Genomic DNA, 13,124 nt, shown 5'->3' with positions numbered 1-13,124 from the left:
AATGGCTCTTGAAGGAAGTTGAAATCTCCACCCAGGATAACCTGATCGGGGATATTAGTTAGGGACTGTTTAAGTTGGGGCAGAGGGAGCGGGTTATCTAGAACTGGTGCATAGATTGTTGCTATAGTAAAGTTTACAAATGCCCACCTTCCACCCGGATCTATCTGCATAGCTTTCACCTGAAATGGTACATGTTTACCCACATATATCCATACCCCCTTCTGTGCTCAGCTGGCGTTAGATGAACGATAAAATCCAGCCCAGTGTTGTAAAACCCTATTTGCGCTGCTTATGTTCTTAAAGTGGATTTCCTGCAAGAGTATAATATCTGGGCTGTGACCTTTCACAGCCCAGATATTATACTTACGTTTATTATTCAGTCCATTAGCGTTAAAGGAGATTACTTTCAAAACCTCTTTAGCTATTATTTTTTGATAGCTGCACTAAAGAGATTTGTGCTATTGTAAATAGAATAATAATTTGCGCAGTCCCGGAAAAAAGAGCAGTATTATAAGTTTGTTGCATCTAGGCAGATATGATAGCCATTAAGGTCTAAAGTGCATCAAGTGCGCAGAAAGTGACTCAGGCATTCCCCCCCCCCCCCCGCCCCACCAGTTGAATTTGAACTAGTGGCTGAGAGAGAAATATGACTTTCATATTTGTTAGAAGTATCATCTGCAGATCATGACGACTAAATTAAATATCACAAGAGAATTTATGGGGTTAATGCAGTAATTACAAACAAATAATTCCATATAATAAGTAAGAGTTTAGGAAATATATGACTTCGTATTTATTTTTATTTTTTTACTTTTTTGGCATTACCTGATCATTTCATTTTTATTCTTTTAGGAAAAAGAATCTTTAAGCCAAGTGCTCAAAAAGATAAAGCCTGCGGTTGGGGAAGAAAGAGGTGCAGCTGCTGAATCTCGGACAGGTTCAGACCCTTGTGCACAAGCAGAGAACTTTGATATGCTTGCCAAAGGTGACACGAAAGGAGGGATAGCAAGCAGAGGCAAGACAGAAAAAGTCTCATTTGCAGTAGAGAAGTCAATGGATGTGTGTCTGCAAGAAACACGCCTCCTTATGAAAATAATACCTTCCCGGGACAAAGATGTTAATTTACGAGAAATACCAGAACATTTTCTAAATACTGAAGCTGAAACTGATAAGTCTGATGCCTTTGACCTGGAAATTGAAACTGAACTGAGCAATGTTTCCTCCACTGAAAATAACCAATCTGATTTTCAAGAGAGTTTGTCGACGATACAACAATGTAACATTAATTCTTTGCAGATGGATGTGTTCACACAAACTGCAGATCCAATATTAAAAAATAAAGAATCAATCATCACTATTTTGTTACCCATTGACTGCTCTGCGGATCCATCGCTGATCACACATTCTTTAGTATCTGCTGAACACTTCATAGCGGTTGAAAACCAAGAATTTGATGACTCTGCAAACAATGATATCGACTCTGATGCTGAAGTGTTACAAATAGAGCATTCATACTGCAGACAAGACTTTGCCAGGGAAGATTTGTGGCAAAAAATTTCAAAGCTGAATGCTAAAATAGCATTTCTTGAAGGACAGGAAAACAATACATTATCTAGGTTGAAGTCACTAGAAGCTCTTATTGGAAAGCTCAGGGAAGAGAACTTGCTTTCTGATGAAAAACTTAAGATTGTAGAGAATTGCTTCACTTCATATGAAGTTACTAGGACTTAAAAATGTTTTAAAAATGTTTTTTAAATGTTATGCAGTTTTTCTTGATTTATTGCTTATCAAATCTTCAGATCATTATTTTATATATTCCAAACTTGTTTGTTAAATGGTGCATAATTCCTTGATGCGTTTTAGTCCTATGCACTCAATAAATCAAAAACTACCTGTTTGCATTTTAATAATTTGTTGACATCTACTTAAAAAGAATGCAACTTTTTGATTGAAAGTGTAAATGTGACTAATATCTCATCTGGGTTAGCTTTACTACTGGTAGCCACTTCTGATCATTTCTAGATCAGCACTCGGATCACAGAACACAGAAGAATAGCCTAAAATGTAATTAATCACTGAATGCATATGTAGGCTACTCCCATGTCACAGGTTTAGCCTGTTGCTGGTTAGCTGTCCCTCGTGCCACTTAGACATCCAAAGACACGAGAGCCACTTACCCTATTTTTCAGAAGACAGCCTAAATTAAGAAACGTGCTCAATTGTAGTGGAATTATTATTAGTATTTACAAATTATAAGAAGGTAAAACTGTTGTATCGGACAAGGTTAAAGAGAAATGATTCAGGCATAGCTTGTTTTACTTTGCAGTGGAGTTCCAGGAATATAATGTTTCATTGCTGGGATCTACAATTATGTCTTGAGTGTTCTTTGTTTTAAGGTCTGTTTACTTTTGGCTTTGCTGTATATTCGAAATCTAGCCAACTAGAGTCATTGTTTATAGACTGTAGTTCACATCTTGGATCAGTCCCGAATAGTACTTCTCTCATTATCATGCTGTTGACTACGTGGTGTATTAATCTTTCTCCCTCTGTGGAGTATATCGGTTGTATTGCATGCCGTGCATTGATTTGAGTAGCAGTAACTATTTGTTAAATCCTGTAATCATACTTATGAATATTTTTTTGCAGACTAAAACCAAACATTTGGCTTAATAAATATAGGCTTAATTGAAATATGATCGAAACTGCTACATATATGAACAATAATAATGGTCAGGTGTTATGTTTTTTATGAAAATATTTTATTGTTGTTTTGGACTAGGAAAGCCCCCGTGCATCGTAAATGATGTGTACTTCTACCATGAGCGCCCCATTTGCAAGTGAATCTGGAATCCTGATTTTATTGTGGTGTGGTTCACATGAAATCCTGCATGTGAGCTGCAGACCTAAGCCTTAAATTGACATTGAGGCGCAGAGCCTGGCTTTGAGGTCATGGAGGGATGCTAACAACATATTCTTGACTGGATACGACAATACAGTGTGTATCCCAGGCCATGTACAGTGAGCAGTGGTGGCAGTGTAGTGTGTTTGTAGTGGTCGATAACTGAAATGGGCTTTTTACCTGTTGAGCATGATGCCCACAGGCCTGCTCAAGTAAAATTCCACTACCATGTCCTGACCAGACCCTGTGCTGATATCCCTATGTGAATGTCGAGTGTGTGTGTGTGTATATATGGTGTAATATAGTAGGTCTCTGTTATTTGCGAGTGTGTATGTGTGCTATTACTAGTGGGATCCATTTCGGAAACCCTGGTCAGACATGACACAAATCTAAGGTTGTGGAATAGCTGCTAGTCACTTGAATTGCAGTGCCTATATTCCAACGGAGAGTACAACTTTAATCTCAAAAGTGTAAAGGGATGGAGACATGATTGCTTTTACAAATTCCATCTGACTTTTTTAAGCAAGCATTAGCCCTTCTCAAGCAAGTCCATTTGTTTAATGATGGAGTAATGAGGTTAGTCAGCAGAGACAGATGCCAGTGAAAACAAAGTTTCTGGGGAAAGCCTGGGTCTTTTGTTTCCCTTAGATTGACCGATCCTTGAAGGCTGATAAGAGCTAGGTGTAGAACTTCACACTTATTGTGCTTATGTTGTGGATGCTCCTGCTTGGAGCCAGTATCATCACTACCTGCCGTGAGGAGCCATCACCTAGCACAAATAACATATCTGTGCTTCTTAGGGAAAATGAAATATTAAAATCGTGATTACTTCCATGTTTTCATTTTGTAGAGTACCCCTCGACCCTGTAGTACCTCTATAGAGTTGCTTACTCCATGTGTACTGCATGAAGTTCTACTTTAATTAGAATATTTTCCTTTTTCTAAAAAGACAAGCATATGGCTCGACATTCCATTACAGCACCTACTGTGTGATTATTTGAGTTCTGACTCTCTCCCCCCAAACTACCTCCCTGAAATGCCATGGACTGCTTGTCCTTGCTAGCCAGAGAATCTAGGGTGAAAAGGGTGTACTTGACCCAGTTTACATAGGCATAGTAAGACGTCCCACATGAGACCAGTGGCAAATGACCTCCACCACTGTGATTGAGGAGCAGTAACCTCTGTGTGACCTGTAATGCACCGAATGAGATTCATATTTCAAGTGATTTGTTGATTATGAGGCTTCTGTTCGTTTTATGTATTGGGGATGTGTCATTAACTGTATTTAATGTCACACAATGGTGGCAGACATTTTTTAGTGATAACATTTTTTTATTTCAAAGGTCTCAGGAATGAGAAATACAATTATTACTGGCTTTTTTCACTCAAGCTGTTAATATTAGGTCTACTTGCCACATTTAATTGTTTAAAAAAGAGCCATATGAAAAGTTAATTCAAAGTCTACCTTTAAAACCTTTTATTGATCATCTTGGTATGGGTAAATGAATTAAATGATTGACAAATATGTTCTTTCCTCATTTTCCACAGTGGATTGGTGGTACTTAACACCATCCAGGGAATGCAATCCAAGGACTCTCATTTCCTATCCTGGCCAGATGAGTAATTATTTCCCTCCTAAATCAGTCCATAAAAGAAACCATTCTGTAAATGATGTCACAATAGTTCTTAAAACCCACGAACAAAACAAAGGAACAATTTGGAAGTTCTCTTTTTGTTGATTGTTAGAGATGAAGGATTGGGTAAAGAGAACTATTTTTGTTTTGTCTACACTGGGCTGCCTCTTTCATGCCAGGACTACCCTGTATAGAGGTGCCACTGTACCAGGCTTCAAGATTCAAAAACAGAGGTAACATGAACACTTAAAATAACATGCATTAAAAGATGTAGAAATCGTTTCTGGGTAGTATTGTGGAGAAAATATTCCTTAATGCTCCTGGATGTTCCTTAATGCTCCTAAATTGCTTTCGAACCACAATTTGCTGATGTTTTGTGTACCTGTGACTGGTTAAACCTGCAGGTTCAATAGATATTAAATCTGTGGAATAAGGCTTGTTGTACTCTTTTTGTCTGACATAACATTCACTTTTATTTACTTATCTGGCTGAGTCTAGATTTTCTTGTCTGTAGAGAATCTAGTTAAAAAGTTGCTTCAGTACATAGTTCCAGAATTGTCCCCTTGTTCTAGCCATAGGTTTGGTTGTTGATTAACTATTTTAATTCTCTTGAAGATCTAACTTATTCATTTAAAGTCTCTGAAACAGGACAGTCTTGTCTTGAAGTATTCAGCAGCGGTCAATCCAAATGAAAGGTATAGTGATTTAAAACAGCCCAACATAATCTGGTGTGGATTATGATAAAGACAGTTTGCAGACTTTGCGGCCCGGCCTCTTTTTGCTTCCGGGTCCTGTTTTTAGGGTCGAGCCTGTGAGCGCATGAGCTCACTTGCAACACTATTGTGTTTAGTAAAATCTTGCAGCCCGTCCATTGCTTACATTTGTTGGCTTCAGTTTCAATCTTCCTTGGTGCCTCCTAATGCTGAAACGTCAATTCTGTTTGCCTCGTTTGAGCAGGGACCAAGCAAAGTTTAACCAAATTTAATCACTGCCCGTTCACTGCTCCTGATGTCATTGAGGTACTATTTCTCCTCCTGACACGGGATTACCTTTGTTTTAAGTGACTTTCTCTATATGTCACAGACTATTCAAGCAGTCTGTGTGACTGCATGTGTTTGTTTAAAGTTTTGCCCTTGTTGCTTCTTTCCCCACCCCCCACTTCGCTTCTCCTTGTTGATACGCCCTTCTTTTATTTTTTTTATTGCATACTTCACAATTATACACAGCTTTTGCCTACAACCCTGGGGCCGGCAGCATGTCATCTTGTATGATTAAACACAGCTAAGAAGCCTATAACCCATGGGGCAGGTGGCAAGCTAAGACCAAAAATTAAGAAATATCTTATGTGCAAAAAGAAACACAAAATATAACAAACCTTCCATTAACAAAACCCACTCAGCCTACGTCCGTAATACAATGTGCAGTTGTACATAAAACATTGAAAGGTTGCTTGTGTATTAATGTACAGTGGGGTACGTTGCCAATCCAGTATATAGTCTCTAGACCCGCATATCCTGCCTACTAGTAATACTGTGTGGGACATCAAAACTCAGTCTCAATACGTCCCCCGGGAGGTCACCCTCAGATGTGCCTTGCATGGTACAGGCTAAATAGTGTTGGCTGGGGTATTGCCATCAGGGTATGTGGGATTTACGTCAACAGCGTCTGAGTTTTTGGCAAGTAGATATGTCGTATAAAGTCCCCAGAAGTTCTTGGGTCTACTCCTGGTAGGGAGCAACTCACTGAAATTCTCAGTTTAAGTACTACATTATAGCATGTCGTGCGACCACTGTGCTATTGTGGGCAAGGGGCCTCTCGACCAGCACATTGCAACTTGCCGCTTTGCCATAAGAAGACCCATATCCACTAGCCTACGCACTGCTCTGGTCAATCGTTTGGTATACCCCAGAAGGGCCAGGGCCGGGTGCGGGGCCAGCTCTGTATCTACTATTTTCCCCAACTCCTGAAAGATAGATTCCCAATATGTGTACACCCCCGGACACTGCCACGCCAAATGGATAAAATCCGCCGGTTGTGTTCTGCATCTATCGCAAGGCAGTGTCTCTCGCAACCCATACCTGTGTAATCTTTCTGGCGTGTAGTAGACCCTATTAACATACTTGAAGTGGATCAGTCAGTGTCTTCTGTGCAAGGAGATACGCCGAGTGCTAGTACAACAATATGTCCACATGGCGTCATCTATATTCCGCTGCAAATCTCGTTGCAGGCAAGTCTGGCTTTAGTATACTGGTTCACTCTATGGGACATTCCTAATTTATATATATTAGTGACCATTTTACGGGGCGACTTAGCTCTGATTATGTAGGTCAGTTCCGGCACTTCAGGGGGTTCCTGTAGCTCGTCTCCTAAGATACCGCACAATACTCTCCTCACTCTATGAAATTGAAACCGTTGTAGCATGTTGCTAGATATCACCGGGTTCTCCACCTCTTCCCAGGATTTAACTGCGCCATCTTGAAATAAGTCCCCTGTCGTCAATATGGTCAATTATTGTAACGCCCGTATAATGCCTTTATCCCTGCACGGAGCCAACCACAGAGTCCAATCTATGGGCATGACTGGGGAGTAAAACAGTGCCCCAGCCTGCATTTGTAATATATTATGCCACGCATGCCGAGTCAAATTAAGAGAGTCTAGTATCCCCGTCCTGCGGTCGGTAGGCTCAAATATCACGTCCGGCAGGGGGAGGGGACCTGCGAAGAGTGTTTCCATGCGAAGAAACGGAAATACCCCCTTCTTTTTATGTATTTATTCTTGTTGCATAACTGTATTTAGTTAAACCAATTGCAAAACACGCATTGCTGTTTAGTGTGGTTCCCCTTGCCAGCATCCACTCAGGCCAGATTTAGGGCTCAATTACGATGGCACACGGATAAGCCTTCTGACCACCATGGTTACCGGAAAAAATCAGAGATGAAGCCACATGTAGCTGCTAAGCAAATACATGAATGCGATCACAAAAAGCCAATGTGCAAGTCCCATTGCCTCAAAGAAGAAAGACTCGGGTCAACACAACAAATGCAAGGAAACTCTGTCAAACCTCACAAACCACAAGAGTTAAGTACAAAAAGCATAACACAAATCATGAAGGTGCGTCATAGTAGTCAGAGTGAAAGCATACTTCAATAAGTGTGCAGGCATAATGGGCTTCTGTTTCAACAAGTAGTCACTCACACACCAGCCCTGAGACCTTCTAATTCCAGGTGCCTTGATCGTCCCGCGCGATTCAGTCACTGCTGAACACGGCACTCCCACTTTTTTCCGGGGGACTGACACAGAAATCAGAGCAGTATCTCCGCTTTGCCTGCATTGAGTAACAGATACTTGTTTGTCATCCAGTCTTTTACTGCGAGCATACATTGTTGGAAACTAAATTTGATGTTGGTGGAATCAGGTCCTAGGGTGATTAGGATTTGTGTGTCGTCTGCATAAGACACGGTTTCAAAGCTGTGTGCTTTAATTATTTTTGCTAGAGGGGATACATACAGGTTAAAAAGCGTAGGGCTTAGTATGGATCCCTGGGGGACACCCTTATCGATTTCCTGAGATTTGGAGGAGAATTTTCCAATTTGGACTTTAGAGACGCGTCCAGTCAGGTAATTTTTAATCCATAGTAGGGCTGGGCCTTCGACACCAACCTCAGCCAGACGTTTGAGGAGAATGTCATGTGAGATGGTGTCGAAGGCAGCAGACAAATCAAGTAGAATCAGGTTGGCGGATTGTTTCGAATCAAGGGCCAGTCTTATGTTGTCCACCATTTCAAGTAGGGCTGTTTCAGTGCTGTGAAACGCTCTAAATCCTGATTGAGAAGGATCTAACAGCTTATTGTCTTCTAGATGTTTATAATGTTGGGTGTTTATCAGAGATTCCAAGACCTTACCAAACAACGGGAGGAGAGAGATTGGGCGATAGTTTAAAGGTTGTTTTGGGTCGGCAGAGGGTTTTTTCAAAATAGGTCTGATGATGGCTTCTTTCCAGTGTGTGGGTACCATAGAGTGGGATAGTGAAAGATTAAGGGTTCTGATCGGGTCGGGGATAAAGACTGACGCAATTTTGGATAGGATTTGGGACGATTCCGGGTCGGCTGGGGAGTCTGATTTAATTCTATTTATTGTGAAGGTTACTTCGTCTTCAGTGAATGTATGGAATTCCTTCAAAGCAGTGGTATGAGCGGATAAAGTTGCATTAGTTGTCTGCTGAAATAATAGATCAGAGTCAGTAGGTTGAGGGAATGATTTATGAATATCGTTGATTTTATTATAGAAAAAGGAAGAAAGGGTGTTGACCCACTCTTGGGACGTAGCTGTGGTCGGCTGGCAGGAAGGGGGGTTTGAGAATTCCTTAACTATTTTATAAAGTTCTCTGTGAGAGTTCGCGGCCTGGTCTATCCTGTTTCCCAGATAAACTTTTTGGGCTATGGCTATATCATTCATGTATTGACGGTGAGATTTTTTGTATTGTAGTCTATCGGTTGAGTTTTTGATGTGTCGCCATTTGCGTTCATCAGCCCTGACGGCCAGTTTGGTTGTCTTTAGTTCTGGGGTGAACCAAGGGGAGAGTTTGTTAGGACATCTGCTAACTTTGCTAGGGGCAATGGTGTCTAAGGTTGTGGTAATAGCTAGGTCTAAGTCAATCGCTGCCTGGTTTGGGTCAGTGAGTGAATTGATGGGGGAGGGGGAAAAATGTGTAGAAAAGGATTCCAGGCTGATCTTATTCCAAGGTCTGCTCAAACTAAGATCCTTCCTAGGTTGGAGTAGAGTTGAGTTGACGTGGATGTGGAACTTGATTGTATAGTGATCAGACCATAGGACTGGTGAAAGCTGACCAATCTCCACTTTATGTGAATTTGTAAATAGGAGATCAAGGGTGTGACCTGCGGTATGGGTGGGGCCGACCACCAGTTGATTTAGGCCTAGCGCATGCATGCTCGTGATAAGGTCACTGGTGTGGGGGTCCTGTAGTAATTCGGCGTGGTAATTAAAGCCCCCTAATAAGAAAAAGTTATCCAAGGACAGCGCATGTGATGCAATAGTTTCGGTGAGCTTATTGACGAAACTCGTTTTAGTTCCGGGGGGCCTATAGAGGAGGGCGCCTTTCCAAGACTCGTTACTCCCCAGTGTTATTGAAAAGGTGCAAATTTCACCCCAGTCTGCTAGATGTGTGTCAATAAGATGTAATTTAATGTTAGACCTATGGGCAATAGCAATTCCTCCACCTCTTCTGTCAGTCCTTTCCAATCTTGTTATTTTATAGTCCAGGGGGAGGGCTACTGCAATGTCAGGTAAGGATGAGTCTAGAAGCCAGGTTTCTGCGATTAAAAAATAGATCTGGTTTATCTAAATCTAATAGCGACCAGATTTCTAGCGAGTGCTTAGGGAGGGACCGAGCATTGCAGTACAGGCATGTTAGAAGCTTGGATGTTGGAGGGGTATACTCACTTTCGGGGTGTTTAGTACTGCTAAACGCTTTAGTTTGATACCGGCTTAGGAAGGGGGGCTGAGCTGAGAAGCTGTTAATGAAGGGGACAGGTGAATTATCTGGTGAACTGAGGGCTGTGCGACCTGTGTTCAAGGAGTGGAGCTCCTGGCTCGAGTACTTGAGAATAGCCATTAGTGGTATGAAGATGGAGGTATGGAGGGTTCAGGGCGCAAACGGACAGCGTGCCTGGCTACGATCGGGCGCGGACGGGCGCAGACGGGCTTGCCTTTGGCGCACCGCTTGTGTGCTGCTGCGCGCGTCCGCTCTGCGCACTCGCTTTTAAGCCGGGAGTGGGCGGGACCGCATCAACAGTGTGTGGGGCGCTGACCTTGCGGTTCACACAGGAAGTTAGTATTTTGAGAAATAGGTGTTTTGCCCCTCCGCACAATCGGCACAAGCCGCGACGGACCAGGGGGACACCAGCGATTCGGGTGAGCAGCAGGAGTCAATACAAACAGTGATATATTTTAAAATCACATAAAAGGTTTTACTTAAAATACTCTTGACAGAGTCAGTGCTGCCTGACCTTCGCAATCTGGGAGGTTCTGTATCGGGTGCAATCTGCTGCGCGCGTCCGCTCTGCGCACTTGCTTTTAAGCCGGGAGTGGGCGGGACCGCATCAGCAGTGTGTGGGGCGCTGACCTTGCGTTTCACACAGGAAGTGAGTATTTTGAGAAATAGGTGTTTTGCCCCTCCGCACAATCGGCACAAGCCGCGACGGACCAGGGGGACACCAGCGATTCGGTTGAGCAGCAGGAGTCAATACAAACGGTGATATATTTTAAAAACACATAAAAGGTTTTACTTAAAATACTCTGACAGAGTCAGTGCTGCCTGACCTTTGCAATCTGGGAGGTTCTCTATCGGGTGCAATCTGCTGCATTTGCGGCCTCACATTCCCACAGTGAAAGCATACTTCAATAAGTGTGCAGGCATAATGGGCTTCTGTTTCAACAAGTAGTCACTCACACACCAGCCCTGAGACCTTCTAATTCCAGGTGCCTTGATCGTCCCGCGCGATTCAGTCACTGCTGAACACGGCACTCCCACTTTTTTCCGGGGGACTGACACAGAAATCCTCAAAAGCCTCTGATACTGAAGGCCGTTGCACACTTTTTTAAAACTTGTAGGCTCTGGCCTTGTCTCTTCGTTTCATGCTATTTTTGGAGTACTACCAGGTGTAATTCTTCCAATTTTCAGACTGCATTTAGCGGTTTGATATCACTACTTGCGTCTGTAGACTTGAGCGCTGGTTCTAAGAGTGCTCTCATGCGATGTCCGCCCATCCTGTTGTCCTGGCGAACCCCAGTCAGTTGCAACTGTACCGGGACCGCATGCAGCTTCTCTTTGGATGTGTCCTATTAGCTGTGCTACGCATCAGTTATAGGCTAACCTTCCGCTATGCCTATGTCACCTGCATGCAACCTGTGTTCTGTTGTCGACGATGCCCCTTTCACTGGGCCATAGATGTCTGCCTTTCCAACACATACCTTGCTGCCCTGGATCATGAGCTGTGGGTGAGTCCTTTGTTGGTCCACGATCAGGACTGCTCCGGTGATACATGTTTGTGGGATGCCTTTCAATGTGTCAGACAGGCTGCCAGCTGCACCTGTGCATTTGCACAAAGGCTTCTGTGCCAGGCCTACATTGAACCTCTCCCAGGTTGCGATGGGATGCTCCTTTCATCCTTGTCATGCGAGGAGCACATCTGTTCCTTCATACGGCTAGATTGGATGGCGGTCTTTTTTGCTGAAGATGATCGTCTTTTGGAAATGATTGCCTTCGAAGCTGCCTGTGCCTTCTTGGATTTGTAACTACTTAACAGCAACAGGAAGTGTCGGTGACTAATTCAATATCCTTTTACCCTTTGCAAGTACATTAGTATATGTCTGTCACATCAGAAGTGTCTGTAGAGCTTGTTCTCTGCGCAGTCCAGGAGTACTGCCTGAACATTCTGTCCATGGTCGGAGAACATTGTCCGTTGTCATTCTATTCTGGTCAGGCCCTAGCACCCCGACTCCTCAAAGTGTCACAGCTGCTAGAGGACACGGGTGCCTTTTAGATGTCATGGGAAGGCAGGCTAGTTACCCCACACTTGGAGTGTGATCCATCCAGTGATGAGAGCGCCACAGCACACGTGATGTACATTTCACCATGTATTGGCTGAGTAATGGGGCCTGCTGACAACCCCATTGACCAGGGACATCTCATGCAACTCCTCCCAGCAAGGGGTGGGGGGGATATGCTCTTGGCTCTTCTTCCAGAGGGATCATTGATATGACATCTTGCTTCATGTGATATGGATGTGTTACTATGGTAATTCTTTTTGTACTCAAGCATTCTCAACTTGTTTTGGCACGTATGTTGTATGTTTTGACACTGTAGTAAAAGAATGCACTTTTCAAAGCGTTTCTTGTCTTCAACTTTTCTGCTTGTGTACAGGCGCTTGAATACCTCTGAGTGAGTAGAAGAGCTAGTGAGGCACTATAGCAATTGGGTTCTGTGCTTCTGGGTGCTCAGTCCCTGACTGCCCAAGTTCTCTGATTCTGCTCATAGTACTGTTTGTGTACAAAATGCCAGCAACAATTCTCAAAGTTTGTGTGACAACAGCAAGGCACACAGACAGTCATAGTCGCTCATTGTGAACTTGAGCTCAACGGAAGTAGTTGACGATGAACTGTCTTCCTCACCACTGTCATCGTCACTGGGCATGTGTGTGTTGGGAGCGGCGGGCTGCTGCTGCGCCAAGCCAGGTAGTGTAGCATGCAGCAGGTGACTACCATCTGGCATACCTTCTGTGGTGAGTACATAAGTGCACCACCAGTGTTGTCCAGGCACCTAAATCTTGACTTCAGCAGTCCAATAGTGTGCTCCACCACACGACGTGTCCTCCCATGTGCATCATTGTATTGCACTTTCCCCGGCATTGTTGGATTCCGCAGTGGGGACAGCAACCACAGACAATTGGGATACCCAGATTCACCTACTTGTGAGACAATCAGGCAAACAGTGTAATCTGAATATGTGAGGTGAGCAGCATGTCACACATACATCACAGTCATTGACACAGCCCACTCACCAACAAGCCAGGC

At 43.3% G+C, this 13,124-nt stretch overlaps 1 protein-coding gene across 2 annotated transcripts in view; it reads left to right on the top strand.

The window, feature by feature from the left end:
- THAP5 (THAP domain containing 5) overlaps window positions 1-4,968 on the top strand; it is a 173,244-nt gene extending 168,276 nt beyond the window's left edge. For both annotated transcript variants that reach the window (XM_085653108.1, XM_085653109.1), the window contains one exon: window positions 853-4,968. In XM_085653108.1, coding sequence (XP_085509234.1) covers window positions 853-1,731 — 879 coding nt within the window. In that variant the 3' untranslated portion in view covers window positions 1,732-4,968. The remainder of the gene's footprint in view (window positions 1-852) is intronic.
- The last annotated feature ends 8,156 nt before the right edge of the window (window positions 4,969-13,124 follow it).

The sequence above is a fragment of the Triturus cristatus genome, chromosome 4_1, assembly GCF_964204655.1.
Source record: "Triturus cristatus chromosome 4_1, aTriCri1.1, whole genome shotgun sequence".
In the NCBI taxonomy this organism is placed as follows: domain Eukaryota; kingdom Metazoa; phylum Chordata; class Amphibia; order Caudata; family Salamandridae; genus Triturus; species Triturus cristatus.
This window is presented reverse-complemented; position numbering and strand designations above follow the sequence as displayed.